This window comes from Phycodurus eques, chromosome 14 (genome assembly GCF_024500275.1).
Source record: "Phycodurus eques isolate BA_2022a chromosome 14, UOR_Pequ_1.1, whole genome shotgun sequence".
NCBI lineage: Eukaryota > Metazoa > Chordata > Actinopteri > Syngnathiformes > Syngnathidae > Phycodurus > Phycodurus eques.
In genome coordinates, this window is record NC_084538.1 from 14,942,171 (window position 1) to 14,965,198 (window position 23,028).

General features: G+C 42.2%; 1 protein-coding gene across 2 annotated transcripts in view; it reads left to right on the top strand.

The window, feature by feature from the left end:
- arid1b (AT-rich interactive domain 1B) overlaps window positions 1–23,028 on the top strand; it is a 200,337-nt gene that overhangs the window by 136,428 nt on the left and 40,881 nt on the right. For both annotated transcript variants that reach the window (XM_061696435.1, XM_061696436.1), the window contains exons 6-7: window positions 5,547–5,633; window positions 14,856–14,984. In XM_061696435.1, the coding sequence (XP_061552419.1) occupies window positions 5,547–5,633; window positions 14,856–14,984 (216 nt within the window). The remainder of the gene's footprint in view (window positions 1–5,546; window positions 5,634–14,855; window positions 14,985–23,028) is intronic.

A 23,028-nucleotide genomic window follows, 5' to 3' on the forward strand; every position in this document is an offset into this window, starting at 1 on the left:
AGGATCGAGCTAAGCATTGCTCACTCGGGATTGGGATCAGTCTCTGTGGGAGTGAGCGGGATTGGTCGCTATTTTTTTTTAAATACGGGATTGGGTGGGATTTTTTTTTTTTTTTTTTTAACGCTTGGGCTTGGGAGGTTGTGGGATCAACATCTGTGGGAGTGGGACGGAGCAGGAGTCAACATCTACTCCCTTGTCAGAAAAAAAAAAATGCTTGCGGTTATTAAATGTGAAAACAATTTGCAATTTTGATATTTAAGCAAGAACCATGGTTTGCTTTCGAAGGCCAATTTAAATGACATGGCAGGCCCGGATCTGGACCCCGGGCCTTCAGTTTGACACCCCTGACATTGTAATACATACCCCAAGAGGTCTTGTCATTGATTCTATACTTGACTTTCCTCCAATGGCATGACTCTTACCCATCATTTATAAACGCATACGCACACATGCAGTAACGCCGAAGCTTAATATTAGCTGAGCCCTGAAACAAAACAGAAATATGGCCACAAGTCCTCCCCCTCAGCTTTGAACTTAACAAGCTTTTGCGTTTGAAATCCTGATGAAAAAAGCTTCAAAGACTTCATTCCCGCTCTTCAAAAGAAGACTCCGGGTTGCCTTGACAGTACTTGCGGAAGAGGAACTTAAAATGTGTTTTGGGTTTTACCAAAGCACATTATATCCCCAAAATAAACGCAATGAACTTCCATTAACTTTGACCCTGTTGCCTTGTCTCATGGGAAAAGTGTGGAAAATTTCTGTTCACTAAGTGTCTTTTTATACTGATTAAATTACTTTTATTTGACTACTTAGTAAAATACAAAACAAAAAAAAACGCTTCTTGTTATCCTCATGTTCACTCTCACACTTGGATCCAACATGTAGCAAGTCCTTTCTTTCTTAAAGCTGTCAACACATTGGGAGATGTGGTTTTTTTAATAAAAATAACCATTGGTGTACTTGTTAGTAACAAAGGACAAATAGTTACATATTTGTGCATACGTTGTTTTAACGTCACTCTGATAAATAAAACTCAACAATTATAAATACTGTACATAGTAGATAGCCAAGACAAAAAAAGAGAGAGAGTTTGCATGTTCTCTCCCGTGCCTGCGTGGGTCTTCTCTGGGTACTGCGGTTTCCTTCCACACCCCAAAGACATGCATGGTAGGTTGAGTGAAGACTCTAAATTGCCTGTAGGTGTGAATGGTTGATTGTTCATATGGGCCCTGCGATTGGCTGGCGACCAGTTCAGGGTGTACCCCGCCTCTCTCCGAAGATAGCTGGGATAGGCTCCAGCACGGCCGAAACCCCAGTGAGCATAAGCGGTACAGAAAATGGATGGGTGGGTTGTACAATTACAGTTCATAGCATTTGTCTTGGCTACCAGTCTCGTGTGGATTAATTTTTGGGGGGAGTCCAATCAGATTCCAGTTTCTATGTGTTACCATGTCAATATAATCTGCCCAGGGCCTTCAACGTCATAAATGCTGGCCCATGCCACATACAAACAATGGTAATTAATGGCTGTTTATTTTTTCAACCAGTCCGATTTCAAATTCAATAAACAGAGCTACCTAGAGGCCCCGGGTTTTGTTGGCATTTGCCGCTCCTAGATTGATTGATTAGAGCAGAAGCCGTCCAAAATGGCCGAAGGAACAGGAGGAAAAATTGACTTGGTGACCTACATTACAGTATATACAGTTTTAAAATTGATTTTTTTTTTTTTTTTAAAGTGGACATTGTGAGGATAGGTCGTCCAACACTCAGTAAAGGATTCATTCGGCACATTCAGAGCAATACACAATGAGCTCTATTATACAGCTACTGTAGTTTGCAGACATAAGCAGAAGAAAAAGGGGGTGGATTAGTTTTAATTTTTTTTTGTCATGTTGTTAGACCAGGGCGGCACGGTGGACGACTGGTTAGAGCGTCAGCCTCACAGTTCTGAGGAGCGGGGTTCAATCCCCGGTCCCGCCTGTGTGGAGTTTGCTTGTTCTCCCCGTGCCTGCGTGGGTTTTCTCCGGGCACTCCGGTTTCCTCCCACATCCCAAAAACATGCATTAATTGGGGACTCTAAATTGCCCATAGGTGTGAATGTGAGTGCGAATGTTGTTTGTTTGGATGTGCCCTGCGATTGGCTGGCAACCAGTTCAGGGTGTACCCCGCCTCCTGCCCGATGATAGCTGCGACCCTAGTGAGGAGAAGTGGCTCAGAAAATGGATGGATGGATGTTGTTAGACCAATGTAATATTGATTCTGAGATGCTTGGGCCGGCTATACACTGGGGCAAGTCAAATCCACCACTTCCTCAGTTGTCTCCTCAGCAGCCGCTGTCATAGCTCCTGTCTGCAGTGAGACTGTACATGCCCACAGTCATTTATGTTAATCTTTATCTTCATTTAAGTGATTTAAACTTGTATTTATTTTGTATGCTTTTGTATAATGTTGTGTGAGGAGTCTAATTTACGTGATTTGCACATATGTAACGTTGGCGTGAAAAGTGAAACTGCAGGGGCGGCACACGCACAGTTCTGAGGACAGGGGTTCAATCCCCGCCCCCGCCTGTGTGGAGTTTGCATGTTCTCCGGGCACTCCGGTTTCCTCCCACATCCCAAAAACAAGCATGGTAGGTTAATTGAAGACTCTAAATTGCCCGTCGGTGTGAATGTGAGTGCGAACGGTGGTTTGTTTATATATGCCCTCCGATTGGCTGGCATCCAGTACCCCGCCTCCTGCCCAACGATAGCTGGGATAGGCTCCAGCACTCCCGCGACCCTTCTGAGGATAAGCGGCTCGGATAATGGATGGATGGATATATATATTGTAAAATTGCGATGTGATCGTGGTGGTATTAAGGAATGGATTGGGTCATTTAAATCTCCACCGAAGGCCCAGGTCCCAAATTCACCGCCCACCACTGGTGTACAGCGCATGCATGATAACATCCATAGTTAGAATGTAAGTGCGTGCATAGACAGGTCAGGTAAAAATATGCACAGTGAGTCTCTTACAAATGGATAAACACAAGCTTTTAAATGACACATGCACGCTCGAATGCAAAGCTAGGAAAACAAGCTGCATGGCAGAAACATTTCCATACAAATTATTATTATTTTTTTGTGTGTGTATACAGAAAATGATATACTGCTGACATTTAGCTCTTCCTCTCTCTCCCAGCAGCACATGAAGAACTGCGTGTCAGAGATTCGGTGTATGAATTATTAATGGTACAGATTAAGCGTGCCAGGACTCACTGTGGAGCCTGTTTGTTTTATTTAAGCATAATTATTTAATGGCATTTCGGGTGAGGAAAGGAGGGAGGACAAGGGAGAGGAGGTTGTCAGGGAAAGATAGGCTTTGTTTAGACATTAATTGGTAGTGAAATAATTACGAAGCGCTGGAAGCTTAACTAGAGTAAAACAGGGAGGGGCTAAAGCTTTATCAAACTTACACTATTCCTCTCTTATGTGTTTTCAATGTTCTCTTCATTTGTGGGGCTTTCTGTTTCAGATTGTTTTTCCATTTTCTCTCTTTGTCTGTCATCTCCCTTAATCACTCTCACAGTACATTCAAAAGCCTCGTATGTTGTTGCTTGTCTCATCTCAGGCGAGACATTGCATAGTTGTGTTGAACCTTCATCGTGGCACACACACACACACACACATAGGCACAATCTGCTGCCACCATCAGTCTGCCATCCAGGCAAACAGGGTCTGACAGCAAAGCTGATGCCTGGCATGCATCTCTGCGTGCGCACACATACACAAACACACACACACATCGTCGGGTCATTTCATTGTTTCGCAGCAGACGTCTACCTCTTCTGCCTAACCAAACCAGTGCTGTAGGAATCAATTTTTTGTGTGTGTTCAGATTACTAGTGTGTTAGATTATTACAAATACCATTTAGAATTAAATGAGTTTCTAGAACCTAAATGAATAAATTGTGTTTCGCTTGGATTCTTGGTTCAGGAACTACATCTTCCATCCAGTCAGATTTTGTTGTGATCAATTGAATATATTTGAGTGGATTTTGAAGGACTTTTGTCTTTGTAATTGTATGACTTCAGTGTTTTGTTTCCAAGTATCCTTCGTGAAACCCACAAAAAAACAATATTATGTACTACATGTGTGAATTTATTTGTGCCTGCAGTAATTGATGTAAGGCCACAAGCAGAATTAGTCTGGTGATGCTTATTAAATTTTAGAGAGATAAATACCTAATGTGAGATTTGTCCTTATGATGACATTAGCTGTTATTTCTGTAAGCGTTCAATATGTTGTGTTCCTGCAATGCTGTAGCTGTGCTTCAAAACAAACTTTTGATGACGTATTTCCACCCTATACACAGAGGCATGTAGATAATGTTTCCACTGTTATCTGAGGTTTGCTTCAACGATTGCACACGGATGTTTTCCCTTCCCTCCCGCCACACGTTGACAGACTAACTAATCGAATATTCTCTCTTTGAAGCAGTGCCGTTGGATTCACTCATGTGTGAGGCAGGGGTCCGTGTGCGTGTGCGTGTGTGTGTGTGTGTGTGTGTGTGTGTGCGCGCGCGTGCGCGCGTGAATGAAAGAGACCTTTTCGGCACATATCCAATGCCTTTGTGCTCTGTGTATCCTTGTGGATTTGTGAGTGTTTATTTACATGTGTTTGTGCAATTACTTTTATTACTTTCACATGTGTGAGTGCTTGTCACTGTAGGCAGGCTGGTGGAATGAAATGTTGTTTATGCAGTTTTATGCGAAGCAATTATGTTGACTTAATTGGGTTTGTTTATGTGGAGTGTGTGCCACCTCCAATACAGTATGTATTGCCACTACTTATGGCAGCTACAACACATGCACATGTAATAATGATAATATTAGAAATAGTCCAACAGATTTACACATTATTTCTGCTGCATGATAGCATAAGGTCCACAAGAAATAATGTTGTTACTGAAACAAAGTGTGGTAACTGACCATTGCAGCATTTACAGCTGAATAGTGTCAGTCGGTGTTTTTTGTAATTCTGCATACATTGTGATTTAAAAAGTGAATCATCCACATCATCATCAGCCAGGCTGGAAGGCGAAAACTGTTTAAAGGCCTGAATTTGAAGATAAAATGTGAAATTTGCCACTCTCTCTCTCCTTGCTGCAAGCCAAATCAATTCACTATGGTTCTTGTCTGCCATTGTCCTAATCAGACTCTCAACTTCTTATTGGATTTCAATGGAACTCACGCAGCCCAAAGATACGCACAAGCACCTAATCGATGATCCTCAAATGGCTCTGGTTTCCTACAGGGGATGGTTCCCATGTTTTAATGCTTACACAAAGAGGTGGCACAGGATCAAAAGAGTCATTGTGTCTCTGGGAGTACATTTGCCATTGAACTGACTTTAAATACACACAACTTCATGGATGGTGATTGTGTTGGGTGCTCCGGGTGAATGTGAATGCTCTTGTTCCTTGGCAAAAGTGTAGAAATTATTTTTGTGACCTACAGAGCTGTTGGATTTCTTTATTTTCATATTCTGACTTTGTCTTTTTGAAGGCTCCACGTCAAACCCACAGAGCTCTGGGAATGGACCGGATGGATCCCGCCCACCAATTACGCACTCACCTATGGCTCAGGAGCGAGGTATTTACACACTATACTGTTTGTGTGCATACAGTACATGTACAGTATGTGATAATATTATTTGGAGTTTAGTGGGCCCATCACATACACATGTAAGTGCAGCCGTATGGGGGACACAAGCCAGAGAAAACTGCAGGCCAGTCCCAAGCCCTGATAAATGTAGGGGGTTGCGTCAGGAAGGGCATCCGGCTTGAAATTTTGCCAAACAAATATGAGTGTTCATCCAAAGAATTCCATACCCAATCGGTCGTGGCCCGGGTTATCAACGTCCACCAGCGGTGCCGTTAACCTACAGGGCACCGGTGGGTATTCAGCTACTGTGGGTCGAAGACAAAGGAGAGGTGGAAAGAGGGTTCTTTGGCAGAAAGAGAAGATGAAAGCACAGAGCCTCGAACTGAATGTGGGGACTTTGAATGTTGGGACCATGACAGGAAAAGCTCGGGAGTTGGTTGACATGATGTTTAGGAGAAAGGTTGATTTATTGTGTGTCCAGGAGACCAGGTGGAAAGGCATTAAGGCTAGGAGTTTAGGGGCAGGGTTCAAATTGTTTTCTTATGGTGTAGATGGGAAGAGAAATGGAGTAGGGGTGATTTTAAAGGAAGAGTTAGCTAAGAATGTCTTGGAGGTGAAAAGAGTATCAGATCAAGTGATGAGGCTGAAACTTGAAATTGAGGTTGTTTTGTATAATGTAATTAGCGGCTATGCCCCACAGGTAGGATGTGACCTAGAGGCGAAAGAGAAATTCTGGAAGGAGCTGGATGACGTAGTTCTGCGCATCCCAGACAGACAGAGAGTCGTGATTGGTGCAGATTTTAATGGAAATGTTGGTGAAGGAAACATGGTAGGTATGGCATCCAGGAAAGGAACATGGAGGGACAGATGGTGGTGGAACCTCAAAGTAAAGGAAATCATACAAGGGAAGAGGTCAGTTAAGAAGAAGTGGGACACTGAGAAAACTGAGGAGAGGAGAAAGGAATACATGGAGATGCGACGTAGAGCGAAGGTAGAGGTGGCAAAGGCCAAACAAGAGGCATACGATGAGATGTATGCCAGGTTGGACACTAAAGGAGGAGAAAAAGATCTATACAGATTGGCCAGACAGAGGGATAGAGAAGGGAAAGATGTGCAGCAGATTAAGGTGATTAAGGATAGAGATGGGAATGTGTTGACTGGTGCCAGCAGTATGCTGGACAGATGGAAAGAATACTTTGAGGAGTTGATGAATGAGGAAAATGAGAGAGGGGAGCGTACAAGAGGCAAGTGTGGTGGACCAGAAAGTGGCAATGATTAGTAAGGGGGAAGTTAGAAAGGCATTAAAGAGGATGACAAATGGAAAGGCAGTTGGTCCTGATGACATTCCTGTGGAGGTATGGAAGCATCTAGGAGAGGTGGCTGTGGAGTTTTTTGACCAGCTTGTTCAACAGAATTATTGTGGGTGAGAAGATGCCTGAGGAACGGAGGAAAAGTATGCTGGTGCCCATTTTTAAGAACAAGGGTGATCTGCAGAGCTGTGGGAACTATAGAGGAATAAAGTTGCTGAGCCACACAATGACGTTATGGGAAAGAGTACTGGAGGCTAGACTCAGGACAGAAGTGAGTACTTGCGAGCAACAGTATGGTTTCATGCCTCGAAAGACTACCACAGATGCATTATTTGCCATAAGGGTGTTGATGGAGAAGTACAGAGAAGGTCAGGAGGAGCTACATTGTGTCTTTGTAGAGCTAGAGAAAGCCTATGACAGAGTACCCAGAGAGGAGCTGTGGTACTGCATGCGGAAGTCTGGAGAGGCAGAGAAGTATGTTAGACTAGTACAGGACATGTATGAGGGCAGCAGAGCAGTGGTGAGGTGTGCTGTACGTGTTACAGAGGAGTTTAAGGTGGAGGTGGGACTGCATCAGGGATCAGCCCTAAGCCCCTTCCTGTTTGCAGTGGTGATGGATAGGCTGACAGATGAGGTTAGCCTGGAGTCCCCGTGGACCATGATGTTCGCATATGACAATGTGAGCTGCAGTGAAAGCAGGGAGCATGTGGAGGAACATTTAGAAAGGCAGAGGCATGCACTGGAAAGGAGAGGAATGAAGATTAGCCAACGTAAGACAGAATATATGTGCATGAATGAGAGGGGGAAGAGTGAGGCTACAGGGAGAAGCGATAGCAAGGGTGGAGGACTTTAATTACTTGGGGTCAACAGTCCAGCGCAATGGTGAGTGTGGTAAGGAAGTGATGAAACAGGTCAAAGCAGGTTAGAACGGGTGGATGAAGGTGTCAGGTGTGTTATGTGACAGAAGAGTCTCTGCTGGGATGAAGGGGAAAGTTTATAAAACAGTGGTGAGGCCAGCCATGATTAGAGACCGTGGCACTGAAGAGACAACAGGAAGCAAAGCTGGAGGTGGCGGAAATGAAGATGTTGAGGTTCTCTCTAGGAGTGACCAGGCTGGATAAAATTAGAAATGACCTCATCAGAGGGACAGCCAAAGTTAGATGTTTTGAAGACAAAGTTACAGAGAGCAGACTTCGATGGTTTGGACACGTCCAGAGGAGAGATAGTGAGTATATTGGTAGAAGGGTGATGAGGATGGAGCTGCCAGGCAAGAGAGCCAGAGGAAGACCAAAGAGAAGGGTAATGGATGTAGTGAGGGTAGTTGGTGTTAAAGAGGAGGATGCAGGAGATTGGCTTACATGGAAAAGGATGGCACGCTGCGACGACCCCTAACGGAACAAGCCGAAAGGAAAAGAAGAAGAATCATGCACACGTCCATCCATCCATCCATTTTCTGAGCCGCTTCTCCTCACTAGGGTCGCGGGAGTGCTGGAGCCTATCCCAGCTATCTGAACTGGTTGCCAGCCAATCGCAGGGCACATACAAACAAACAACCAGTCACACTCGCAATCACACCTACGGGCAATTTAGAGTTTTCAATTAACCTGCATGCATGTTTTGGGGATGTGGGAGGAAACCAGAGTGCCCGGAGAAAACCCACGCAAGTACAGGGAGAACATGCCAACTCCACACAGGCGGGGCCAGGTATTGAACCCGGGTCCTCAGAACTGTGACACTCTAACCAGTCGTCCACCGTGCCGCCATCATTTACACGTATACAAAAATAAACTAAATATTACTGGTGCAGCTAAATAAATAATATCGGGAAAATCCAAATGTATTCTAATAGTTCAATTCAAAAAGTGGCACTGATATTCTATAGATTAATTAAACACACAAGGGAACTGCTTCAATTCTTTATTTCATTTCAATGATTATGGCTTGCAGCTAATAAAAATAAAACATTCACTACCTTATGAAATTAGAATACTGTTATTAATATTGGGTGGGGAGTTATTTATTGTAAACTACTGGTGCCGCGCGCTCATCAAATCAGTGAAAACACCTGCAGAGGCTTCCTTAGCCTCTGTCCTCCACAATTAGGGACAAGAGTGTCCAGAAGATGGTCATTGACACCCTCCACAAGGAAGGCAAGACACAAAAGTTTATTGCTCAAGATGCTAGCTGCTCTCACAGTTCTGTATCCAAAAGCATGAATACAAAGTTGAGTGGAAGAAAATGTGTGGTAGAGAAAGATACACAAGCAACATGGATAACTGGAGCCTTGAGGGGATTGTGAAACAAAACCAATTCAAGTCTTTGGGGGAACTTCACAAGGAGTAAACTTAGGTGGGAGTCAGTGCATCAAGAGTCACTGTGAATTTGGTAAAGTGTCCCATTCCTGGGATCAAGCCACTCCTAAACCAGAGACAACATCCGAAGTATCTTACTTGGGCTAAGGAGAAAAAGACTGGACTATTTCTCAGTAGTCCAAAATCCTATTTTTAGATGAAAGTATTAGGAATATATAAGTAGTATGAAAGTATACATTTGGAAATCAAGGACCCAGAAGACTGTTGAGGAACACAATACAAGTTCCTTGAAGTCAAGTGTAGTCACGTTTGTCAAGTCAGTGAAGGTCGGGATGCCATGTCTTCTGCAGGTGTTGGTCGATTGTGTTTTATTTAATGTTCAAAGTCAACACGGTAGTTTACCAGGAAATTTTAGAGCACTTTGTGCTTCCTTCTTATGACGGGCTTCACGAAGATGCTTATTTTATGAGCCAGCAGGACTTGACACCTGCCCCCACTCCCAAAACTAACCAAAGTTGGTTAAATAACCATGACTGTGTATGATTGGCCTGCAAACTCACCAGACCTGAACCCGTTGGAGAATCTATGGGGAATTGTCAAGAGGATGATGAGAGACAGCACATCCAATTACACAGACGGGCTGAAGGTAATCAAAGCAACCTGGGCTTTGATAACACCTCAGCAATGCCACAGGCTGATCGCCCCCAGGCCACACAATATTGATGCAGTAATGTCTGCAAAAGGACCTGTCACCAAGTCCTGACTGCATATACTGTAAATGAACATTCTTTTTAGAAGGCCAACATTTGTATTTTCATAATTTGGATTGTTTCTTATATTTTTTTTAGATGATGATTTGGTGGATTTTGTTGTCTTAACTAAACTATAATCATCCAAATGAGAAGAAATGCAATCTTGAGATATTTCACTCAATATATAGTGAATTCTTCAGTATATGCTCAACAAAATAAAGGGAACACTTAAACAGCGCATTCTAGATCTCAACAAATTAAATTTTCCACTTTAAAATCTTTAGCCATTACATAGTGGAATGTGTTGGAACCAAAATTACAAGAATGATCCATGGGAATCAAAATCATTGACCCGTGGAGTTATGCATTCAGAATCATACTCAAAATAAAAGTGGAAAAATCAGATCACAGTCTGATCCAACTTCATTGGAAATTCCTCAAGACCATTCAAAATGAGTCTCAGTATAGTGTGTGTGGCCACCATGTGTCTGTATGCACGCTCTACAACATAGGTATCAAACTCAAGGCCCGGGGGCCAGATGCGGCCCGCCACATCATTTTATGTGGCCCGCGAAAGCGAATCATGGTCGTCAACTTCCGTGATTTTTGCTAAAATCTGTATCCAAATTCCAAATTGTCATAATAATAAACAATAATGTTGAGATATTGCATATTTCTGTTACCAAACCCTTCTTCTACAGTAACTTCAACAATACTTGAACAAACTATTATCCTTGTCTTCTGATTTCAAAACTAGTTATCCCTCAATTTGTTGTGTAATGGTAATAATATGTTTTGGTGATTAAACATTTATATGGTTTCACTGTTCTAACGGCCCTCTGAGGGAAACCATAACTATAATGCGGCCCGAGACAAAAAAAGAGTTTGACACCCCTGCTCTACAAAATCTGGGCATGCTCCCGATGAGATGACGGATGTTCTCCAAGTCAAGTCACGTTTATTTATGTAGCACTTAATCACAAAAGTGTGCCAAAAGGCCTTCATCGGCCCACAGTTGACAAAGATTGGTGAAACCCCCCGATTTAAACCCCCCAACCAGGCAAGGAAAAACTCAAAACGCTATTTGGGGAAAAAAGTAGAGACCTAGAAAAGCGACACACAGCTGGAAGGAACCCCTTCCAGGATAACCTGGCTGCAATGGATGCTGAGTGGGCAATATTTATCACATACAGTAGTATGGTTCTGTATAATGTTAGTTAAAACAGCGTAAGAGTCAATTAAAACGGTCCTACTGCTGGGTTTTCGCCTTCCTACGGCTCCCTCCACATCTCCTATAGGTTACTGGGCTGTCTCCTGGTCTCTCCCTAATGCTCTTGATACTGTGCTGGGAGACATAGAAAACAGTCTTGCCACAGTATGTGTATGTGCCATCCTGGTTTAGCTACACTACACTCCTTGAGCAACTTCTATGGGTTGCAGCCATCGCTTTATGTTACCACTAGTGGTGAAGGTACTGCCAAAATGCGATTGTGGCCAAAACTCAGCCAGAAAGGATGATGACTGTGAAATGTAGAATGCAGAAGCTTTCTTTCATAGAGGTTGTCTTGCTAATTGCCTCTCATTTCCACCTTTTTCCTGTTACATTTGCACAACAGCAGATGAAATGCATTCACAATCTGTGTTTTTGACTTTGAATTACATTGTAATAATCATGTGTTCCTTTTATGTATTTATTTATTTTTTGCAGTGAATATTAGTTTCACTTTTTGAGCTGAACTACCGAAATAAATAATTTTCTACAATATTGGAATTTACTGCGATACAATACAATTTTACCAATTATTGACCCATCTAAAGGGTTAAAAATGGCTTGCTCTCTTTGACGATACAATATTAATGGCTCAGCAAACATGCAGTTTTTTTGGTTCCCTGAGAAGTGATGGTTAGGGAGATGCAAGGATTCGGCCTGACGCCAGTGATGTTTGTGGACTCACCATTGCTTTAAATATTACACTTCATATGTGCCTACCTTTTTGTTTACAGTTTATGATTCAAGCCCAGTGTTTTCCTGTGTTGCTTTCAACACAACAAACAAAAATATATTGCAATGTATCATTACAGTCCTTATTTTCTATTGATAGGAACAGGGATATACTGCTTACCATATTTGTTTATCGTTCTAGCTATCTATTCTGATCTATATTGTGTTATTTTTAACAGTTCCTAAACGTTTGGCAGAATGTTGTTCTATGGGTACTTTTTAGTAATTACAGCCTACTCATGAGAATTTCTAAAAACGGCACTATTCATCGTTTAAAAATTCCCACAAACACAAGACAGAGACCAGGATCCAACTTAAATGCAATGCTCCCCCTGTGTCCGCATCAGTCAGACAGAGGTAGCGGATGAGGGCGGCTCCGTGGAAGGTTATTTCCCACCTAGATGAAAATCCAGTTGGAGATTTAATGATGCTCTCTAATGCCTCTAAACTCTCCCTTTCCACTCTAGAGAAAATACATTGCTGGTTAAAAGTGCTGTTGTTTGTGTGGTTTTTATTTAAGAATATAAGAATTATGCCCCTTTGCACACACACGCGAACAAACTCTCTCACCCAAACACACCCACTTTGCTCAAGTGCTTGCCTCCGTTAAGAGCCTTCCTCATCTCTTCATTTCAATAAATATGCTGAATGTCCCTTCCCACTTTTTCCCATGTATGCTTTGCCATCTGCCTCCTTTGTTCACTCTGCCAGAAAGAGGGAGAGCTTTTCGTGTGTGCGTCTGCGTGCGTGCCTGCGTGCCTGCGTGCGTGCGTGTGTGTGTGTGCATACTCGGGGAGAGAACCAAGCAGAAAGACAGAAATCCTTGAATGTGTTATTTGCTTTTAGCGCTTTCTACACATTGTTCTTCTCCTCTATCCATTTTCCAGGCAATTTAAAGTGCGGTATTACAGACTATTTTTTTCTCCTCCTCCTCCACATCCTCCTCTCCCACCATCCTCTCATCCTAATGGAAGCAAAACATTACAATAATGCCCCCACTCCTTAAACCCAACACTCGCAGCCTAAACACTTTCAGGCCCCAATCACTGCTCTTTCCCTCCCACACATGCTTTTCCTCCGACTGTCTTGGCCTCCATCTCTTTCCCATACATACACACATGTTCTCTGTTATCTGCCCCATACAGAGACACAATTATGAGCACGCAAGCAAGCAGACACACTCAGCGACCAATGCATTAGGCATACATGCTCCACGGTCTAATATAATCCAATACATTGTGCTTTTACAAACAAACAAAAAATAATAATGCAAAGTTTCAGTTGACACTGTCACTTTGGTTGGAGTTTGCAGTTTTGTAGAACTTGTAATATTTTGCCCCTCTCATTTAGCTGTATGTAATACTTTGTAATTTGTGGAAATTGGACATATTTTAGGCGTTACTCTAAAACCCTATATTATTGAGTTTAGCATTAAAAAATATTTGGAAAATGATACAGTGCAGTTGAACCACAATAATAAAAAAATGAATATCACTTGAAATGTCAACTAAAATCAATCATAAATATCTCATTTAAACTACTCTTGTATTGGATTACACAAATTGTGGTTGCTTCAATTTCCGACTACTGCTAATCCTCAAGCACACAAAAGAGTCTCCCCGGATGCTGTTGCAACAAAATAGATGCTTATCAAAGTTTACATTCAAGCCATTCCATTACAACCTAGTCTAAAATACCGAGTCATCCAGCACACAGATACACACGCGCATTTTTTCTCATTCAAAGGCCATTCAGCGACCTTTCCCCATGTGGTTTGGATTGGTACACCTTTCTGTGGCGTTTTAAAACAGAACATGGTGGCTTGAGAGCGTGGATCCCAGACAAGGGCGGCTTCAAATGTCAATTTGAATAGTAGAGGCGAGGTTTAGCCTGAGAGGCTTTAGGCACCTATTGACCGAGTGGCTTAGAATAATGAAGTAGCCGTGTTCAAATCAGCAGCCTATATTCTGTACACGCTGAGCTCTTTGCTCACTTACACAACAGTGTTGAAAGCCACCTTCTGCGGGAGGAGCTCACACAGTAAGTGTAAGTGTGAATGTGTGTGTGTTTGTATACTTTGAATTTATTTTACAACACGATCTGTTACTTTATCCTCATGTTTTTCTTAACACCTGATCCTGAATAAAAAATTCCATGGAAGGAGATCGTTCAAATAAAACTAGCATGTCTGCTACTTAGAAGTGTCTATTGCTATTTCTCTTTTAGCAAGGTCATATGTACACACATGAACAGGCAGTTATCATCTGCCTTATGCAGCTGGAGCCCCACCTCCAAAACAGACATACTGCTTTGTCTCACACCAAAGGGATAAAAGAATATCAGAGAGAGAGCGAGAGAGAGAGAGATAGGAACAAGGTTGTAGGTACAACATATATATATACTATAGGTAGGTACTATAAAGAGTCTGCTTGCAAAGCGGTTCTGAATAAACAATATGATTGGCTGAGTCATGCCGCAAGGGGCGGGGAGTTATAATGTAAGCAATTTTGCTTTTCCTGTGCATTAACGTTAACAATCGTAATAACCGCAAGAGCTGCCAAATATGTGGTTAAATTACAAGTGTATATCAAAATAATCTAATAAACGAAAATGGATGGGTGGCTGTCCCTATAGTAAAGGCATATGTGTTCACTGATTGAGGGTTTCTGGTCTCATATATGTAAGTATCTCTGAGTAACAGGAAACAGTGAAGACGCAAAAGAGTCATCAAGAAGAAGCCTCTATATTCATACATTGAAATAATATCATTGTGATTTCCCTCATGGACAGACTGAGCTCTTTGGCATTATGTTTGGTTTCTGTGTGAATTTCAGGGTTCATGTCCAACATGCCAAGGAACCAGGCTGGCTCTCAGTTCCCATTGTATCCCGCAATGGGTCCCTACTGCCAAAGTGGTCCCACAGGCCCTTACGGTCCTCAAGAAACCCAATATGGACACCAAGGTTAGAACATTACACTAACCCACACAAAAGACACCGTCCCTGAACTGAATGCTCATGCCGTAAAGTTTTGTCTACAACGTCAAGTCCTTGGAAACATTTTAACCACATAAAACAACTAGTTAAAGGTTTTTGTATGAAATATTAATAAGGTAAACAATTTCTTGTGTTGGCTTGTGTACAACCCCAATTCCAATGAAGTTGGGACATTGTGTTAAACATAAATAAAAACAAAATACAATGATTTGCAAATCTTGTTCAACCTATATTTAATTGAATACACTACAACGACAAGATATTTAATGTTCAAACTGATCAACTTTATTGTTTTTAGCAAATAATCATTAACTTGGAATTTTATGGCTGCAACACGTTCCAAAAAAGCTGGGACAGGGTCATGTTTACCACTGTGTTACATCACCTTTTCTTTTAACAACATTCAATAAATGTTTGGGAACTGAGGACACTAATTGTTGACGCTTTGTAGGTGGAATTCTTTCCCATTCTTGCTTGATGTGCAGCTTCAGCTGTTCAACAGTCCGGAGTCTCCGTTGTCGTATTTTATGCTTCATAATTTTCAATGGGAGACAGCTCTGGACTGCAAGCAGGCCAGTCTAGTGCCTGCACTCTTTTACTACGAAGCCACGCTGTTGTAACACGTGCAGAATGTGGTTTGGCATTGTCTTGCTGAAATAAGCAGGGGCGTCTATGAAAAAGACGTTCCTTGGATGGCAGCATATGTTTCTCCAAAAACCTGTATGTACCTTTCAGCATTAATGGTGCCTTCACAGATGTGTAAGTTACCCATGCCATTGGCACTTACACAGCCCCATACCATCACAGATTCTGGCTTTTGAATTTTTCGTCGGGATGGTTCTTTTCCTCTTTGGCCCGGAGGACACGACGTCCACAATTTCCAAAAGCAATTTGAAATGTGGACTCGTCGGACCACAGAACACTTTTCCACTTTTCATCCATCCATCTTAGGTGAGCTTGGGTCCAGAGAAGCCGGCGGTGTTTCTGGGTGTTGTTGATAAATTGCTTTTGCTTTGCATAGTAGAGTTTCAAGTTGCACTTACGGAGGTAGCGCCGAACTGTATTTATTGACATTGGTTTTCTGAAGTGTTCCCATGTGGTGACATCCTTGCCACATTGATGATAGTTTTTGATGCAGTGCCGCCTGAGGGATCGAAGGTCACGGACATTTAATGTTGGTTTTCGGCCTTGCCGCTTACATGCAGTGATTTCTCCAGATTCTCTGAACCTTTTGATGATATTATGGACCGTAGATGATGAAATCCCTAAATTCCTTGCAATTGTACGTTGAGGAACACTGTCCTTAAATTGTTCGACCATTTTCTCACGCACATGTTAACAAAGAGTTGAACCTCACCCCATCTTTGCTTGTGAATGACTGAGCAATTTAGGGAAGCTCCTTTTATAACCAACCATGGCACCCACCTGTTCCAGTGAGCCTGTTCACCTGTGGGATGTTCCAAACAGGTATTTGATGAGCATTCCTCAACTTTCAACTAAAAACAATCAAGTTCATCAGTTTGAACATTAAATATCTTGTTTTTGTAGTATATTCAATTAAATATAGGTTGAACATGATTTCCAAATCATTGTATACTGTTTTTATTGATGTTTAACACAAGGTCCCAACTTCATTGGAATTGGGGTTGTAATTCAATCATTAGAGTGAGGGGAAAAGCACATTATATATATATATATATTACAATTTGCCCTTAGTTGGAAGTCACACTGGGCCTTGGCATCAGTGCCATTGCTTTCAAAGAGAGCGCGCTAATGAGGATCATTAAAGAATTCATTTTGAAAGACACGTTCATCCTCTTTTTGTCTCCCTTTTTTTTTTTGTTACAGACGCATACACACAAAAATACTCAGTTGTTGCTTGTCTTGTATGGCAGGAATTAAAAAGTGTGACTCTCTGTGGGTGTGACTCTCTAAATATTAATGAGACTGCAGACTGACCTCTTGGCCCTATTCATGCAAAGATGATGAGGTAGCTCCAGAATGGTGATCATTTCATCAAGGTTTACTTGCTGAATTGTGATACAATAGCCCATGTTATTAGATGGCTCATGTTGCATTGTAACATCAGCTTTCCAGAAACTGTGACAGTGTCTGATTGGTACAGTGGGTACGGAAAGTATTCAGACCCCCTTAAATGTTTCACTCTTTGTTATATTGGAGCCATTTGCTAAAATCATTTAAATTTTAATTTAAAATCATTAATGTACACACAGCACCCCATATTGACGGGGAAAAAAAACGGAATTGTTGACATTTTTATTAAAAAGGAATAACTGAAATATCTCACAGCCATTAGTATTCAGACCCTCTGCTGAGTATTTAGTAGAAGCCCCCTTTTGAGCCATGAGTCTTTTTGAGAATGATGCAACATGTTTTTCACACCTGGATTTGGGGATCCTCTGCCTCCTTGCAGATCCTCTCCAGGTCTGTCAGGTTGAATGGTGAACACTGGTGGACAGCCATTTTCAGGTCGCTCCAGAGATTCTCAATTGGGTTTAAGTCAGGGCTCTGGCTGGGCCATTCAAGAACAGTCATGGAGATGTTCTGAAGCCACTCCTTTGTTATTTTACCTGTGTGCTTAGAGTCCTTGTCTTGTTGGAAGGTGAACCTTTGGCCCAGTCTGAGGTCATGAGCACTCTGGAGAAGGTTTTCATCCAGGGTATCCCTGTACTTGGCCGCATTCATATTTTCTTCGATTGCAACCAGTCTCCCTGTCCCTGCAGCTGAAAAACACCCCCACAGCATGATGCTGCCACCACCATGCTTCACTGTTGGGCCTGTATTCTCCACACATACATCTTAGAATTAAGGCCAAAAAGTTCTATCTTGGTCTCATCAGACCCGAGAATCTTATTTCACACCATCTTGGAGTCCTTCAGGTGAGTTTTAGAAAACTCCATGCGGACTTTCATGTGTCTGCACTGAGGAGAGGCTTCCGTCGGGCCACTCTGCCATAAAGCCCCGACTGGTGGAGGGCTGCAGTGATGGTTGACTTTCTACAACTTTCTCCCATCTCCCGACTGCATCTCTGGAGCTCAGCCCTAGTGATCTTTGGGTTCTTCTTTACCTCTCTCACCAAGGCTCTTCTCCCTCGAGTGCTCCGTTTGGCCGGACTGCCAGCTCAAGGAAGGGTTCTGGTCGTCCCAAACAGCTTCCATTTAAGGATTATGGAGGCCACTGTGCTCTCAGGAACCTTAACTGCAGCAGCATTTTTTTTTGTAACCTTGGCCAAATCTGTGCCTTGCCACAATTCTGTCTCTGAGCTCTTCAGGCAGTTCCTTTGACCTCATAATTCTCATTTGCTCTGACATGCACTGTGAGCTGTAAGGTCTTATATAGACAGGTATTTTGCTACCTAATCAAGTCAAGCGACCTAATCAAGTCCAATCAGTATAATCAAACACAGCTGGACTCCAATGAAGGTGTAGAACCATCTCAAGGATGATCAGAAGAGATGGACAGCACCCGAGTTAAATATGAGTGTCACAGAAAATGGTCTGAATACTTATGGCTGTGTGATATTTCAGTTTTTCTTTTTTTAACAAATCTGCAAAAAAATCAACAATTCTGTTTTTTTCTGTCAATATGGGGTGCTGTGTGTACATTAATGAGGAAAAAAATGAACAAATTATTTTAGCAAATGGCTGCAATATAACAAAGAGTGAAAAATTTAAGGGGCTCTGAATACTTTCCGAACCCACTGTATGTCACAGATCCTTATTCTTCTACTTTTAACCATTTATAGTGCACTTAAATACTGTAATTATTTTAATCCATGACAAAACCTTTTGAGTCACTGACGATGTAGTGGTTCTGCTTGACTATGCAGGCAGAGTGGTTTCAGTTCTTACTTAGTGACCGTGTAAATGTGGTTGCAATCTGCCTTTTGCACGGTCATCTAGGGGATAGGCTTCAGCTCCAAATTAAAATACCCTAAAAGTGGCACAATTGGGATTTTACGCCAAATTTTCAGGGAAATATACCTCAAGCATCAAGCATTTTCATCTGTTACGCGAGATGCCAGCAAATCTGAGACTTCAGCCCAGTGAGCATCTATAGCAGGGATGGCCAACTTTACTAGCTTGCAGCCAAAACATAGCAATACTTGCTAATACTTAATTTTAATCCCGGAAGGGTGGATTCAATTTAAATTCTAGTATACTGTATATTTGGTTTCAGGAGATGAATAACTAGTGATCTGTAATTAGCTTTACTACTTCAGGGTGTACCCCACCTCTCACCCAGAGTCAGTTGGGATAGGCGCCAGCACGCCCACGATCCTAGTGAACTGGTACGGAAATGGATGGCTGGATTGACGTCTGATGCCATCATCGCTTGAAATAGACATTCACAACACACATTGACTGCAAACTAGATATGACATCAAATCTGAAGTTTAGAGAACATGCTGACGGTGGAGAGAGAGAAATCTGCCACACATCTTAACACTGACCTGAAAAATGTTATGCGGTTGAATCATTTTGATTGGAACTTCATATTATGAAATATAGTGTTACTCTAAAAAGCATTTTTACAAATAAAGGTCTCTCTAAAACATGCTCCTCTAATAGACATCTGGTACTCTCTGCAGTTGAATAAATAAACTAAAGCTTCAGCCACTACTTGTGGAAATACGGTAATACTAATACTTTAATGTTAAACCTTAATATAATCCCCCTTTTACACTGATAAAAGAATGTCAAAGTGTAGAGATCTCCCTGTGTTTCCATCCATTTTTCCAACCATCCATTGGCAATTTCCTTACAACACCTACTGGTGAATATGAATTAGGCTTCCAGGACGTAGCCAGGACCCAAACCATAGTAATGAACAGAGTGGACAGCTGTTGGTAATTTTTCTTTCTAGGTGACAGCTCCATCTGCTTCCCTTCCCTTTCCCAAGCGCACTGACAAATTAGTGAGCCATTATCCACCACAGAAAGGCTCTCCAAGTTCCTGAACTCTGCTCATTGTTTTTCTTGGCGTGCCTGCCGGCCTGTGTCAGGAGAGCCCAATCATTGACCAGTGTGTGGTGTGCAATAGAACATTTACAGCAATGATACCGTCCACGTACATCCACACAGACAGCTGATAGTTCACCAAATAATAATAAACACACTGGCGTCCTTAAGTTGGCTGATCTAAACGTTTCAGTTCTGCTTTATCGAGCACAAATGACAGCAGTGCAGTTTCTAATCAAAAAATCAACTACAGGACACATATATGGTCATATGTGCAGATACTGGAGGATATTTGGTTGATATCGCTCTCCATTTCCAACAGCTGTTTGACAGTCCTGCGCATGGCCCAGAGCCAGCACAGACTAACAGGGGAGGAGTATATCATACCATTACAGGAAAAGATTCAAAGTCCATCTTGGCTCTGTTCTTTCTTCACCCACACCCCCACCCCACCACAATCACCACCACCCAATTTCTCCTCCACTACTAATGACCATACAGACAGCACTTTTAAACCTCAGTTTCTAAATTATGGCTACACACAAACACACACACACAGAGAATAGAAAAGTCATGACTCAAGCCACATTCTGAGGGAGCGAGTGCAGTATTAGGGAGAAAATTGTCAGTGTGTGGAACTCATCAGACTTTTGGTTTAGGCAAGCCAGGAAAGGTGCTGAGGTGGCTGGAACAGAATGTTGGAAATTGCAAAAAATGGAAATTTGAATAAATAAATTACAGCAATTAAGATGCTGTTTATCAGACTGCCATACCAATGTCACTCCCGCTGTAACTGGTTTCTAAAAAATAATTAAACCCTCTACTTTTTGTATTTTATTATTTTTGTATTGTCAGTAACATGAACTGATTCACACAATTGCACAATATTTGTCACTATTTTTTAGATAATACTGTACTTGTCATAGGTAATACCAATGAATAAAACTATTCATGTACTGTATGTAATTTTATTAACAATATTGGACCCTCTCCATCCTTTTTTTAGTTGACAGGATTGAGGAGTGGCACTTCTTGGTTGACTATCCTTTGTTGTCGATTTACCAACCACATTCCACCTAAAACAGCATGTTATTAATTTTGGGGTCAAGACATGCAGTGTGCCACTGCATTTGTCCTTTGCATCACCAGCACACGGCCATGTAATCTGCTTTCTAATCAATGTTGTTGGAGCTCCCGAATCAGGAAAGTGCATGGTGCACCATCATATATTGCTCCACCATAGCCGGGGGATACGCACGCAGGGGTGCGGTGGCGCTGATGAGTGCCTTGGCTGTTAAACATGCCCATTCCATCCTGCTGAGGGAGCAATAGACAGTAATCTGTTCGGTCGCACTTGAGCTCTCCCATGCGACTCCAGAGATTAATACCAGCACTGTGTATTGTGTCTGACCAATGCGTGACTTTGCCGGGAATTTCCATGTAATTGTGAACGAAGCACCATGAGCGCTTGGTGTTCTTCTCCCCCTCTTTATGCTATAAATACCACCAAGATTCCCCATAGGCAGCAAGCGCCCGAGAAGCAGGCAGGAACTTGACAATGAGCCAAAAGGACAGAAAAAGGGACTAATAAGAAATGTTCCTTGTCCTCTTTTTATTCCATCCCTTTGTGATCAGTTTCAGTGAAGAGGCAGTGAATCACACCCCTGTATGGTAATACAGCCATAGGAACTAATACAACAGTAAGGAGATTTTGCAGTGTAGTGGTTCACATAGCAAGTGGCATGGGATCAATCCCCACTCTCTTCACAGCATAATGTAATGGACTGGCGCCTTGTCTGTGGTGTAGTACACATTTCAAAATATCAAATAGCTGAAACTGAGCGCCTGAAAATTATTCACAATCAAGATTAACATTTGCCTCCAAATGTAGACTCAAGAATGAAAATACAGTAGCAGTTACCATTAATTTGAATATTACGTGTTATTGTTTTAAATCGGCAGCACAGTGGGATAGTGATTAGCATGTCTGCCTCACATTCAAGAGTTTCTGTGTTTGAACCATGGCTCAGTTCTTCCTGTGTGGAGAAAGCAAGTTCCACCATGCGTACGAGGGTTTTCTTAGGGTATTGTGGCTTCATCCCACAAAAACATGTTAGGTTAACTGAAAACTCTAAATTTCCCGTAGTGTATGTGTGAATTGTTTGTCTGTATGTGCCGTGCGATTGGCGACCAGTACAGGGTGTACCACGCCTCTCGCCCAAAGTCAGCAGGGATAGGCTCCAGCTCTCACACGACCCTAATGAGCACAAGCAGTGAAAAAATTGTAGATCTTTTTAAATCTCTTTGTCATTGACCTAAGTAGTACCAAGCCTGAAAAAAGCAAGCATAACTGGCCTACAATTTCATTATTGAACTCTCAGTAAGTGTGGTATCTGTCCTTGAAGACGATCTCCTGGTAAAGCCACAATCCATCAAGATTTGAGTAATTTTTGTCAGGATAGAGTAAGACTCAGGAAAGCTTTGCAGTAACACCATCCAACAGCTGCTTTGTCTTTCTTTTGTCTGCTGAGCCAACAACGTCCACGACTGGAACAATTTAAAAGGTGTTACATCAGGGCAGCACTCTGTTTAATGACATTTTCATTTTTTTCCCACCACAAAGCTCTGCTGTGAGATTTGGCTTCATATCACCTCTAAATAAAGACTTGTGAAACCTTTGCAGACACTATAACTCATTTTTGAGGCTCGCCCACTAAAATAGTAAAAGAATGCAGATTGTTCCAATGGGACTTTGTAATCTTAACAACTCCGTGGGAGGTGTTCTGGAACTTAAGTCTGTCTCAGAGGCCAGGAAGTCCCAAAGTGTCCACCGAGTCTATGGCACCAAGCCATGACCCGGGGCTAAACAGCTGTCCAAAGACGGCTGTGAGAGGTTCGTGACTGGGGCCTTATTCATCTGCAACAAACTGTCCACCCAGGCTGATAGAAAAGACACCTCAGGGTTCCATTCCCAGAAATGTTCACAGTATTGGAGCCAGTTGATTATGAGCGCAGGAAAATATGTACCTC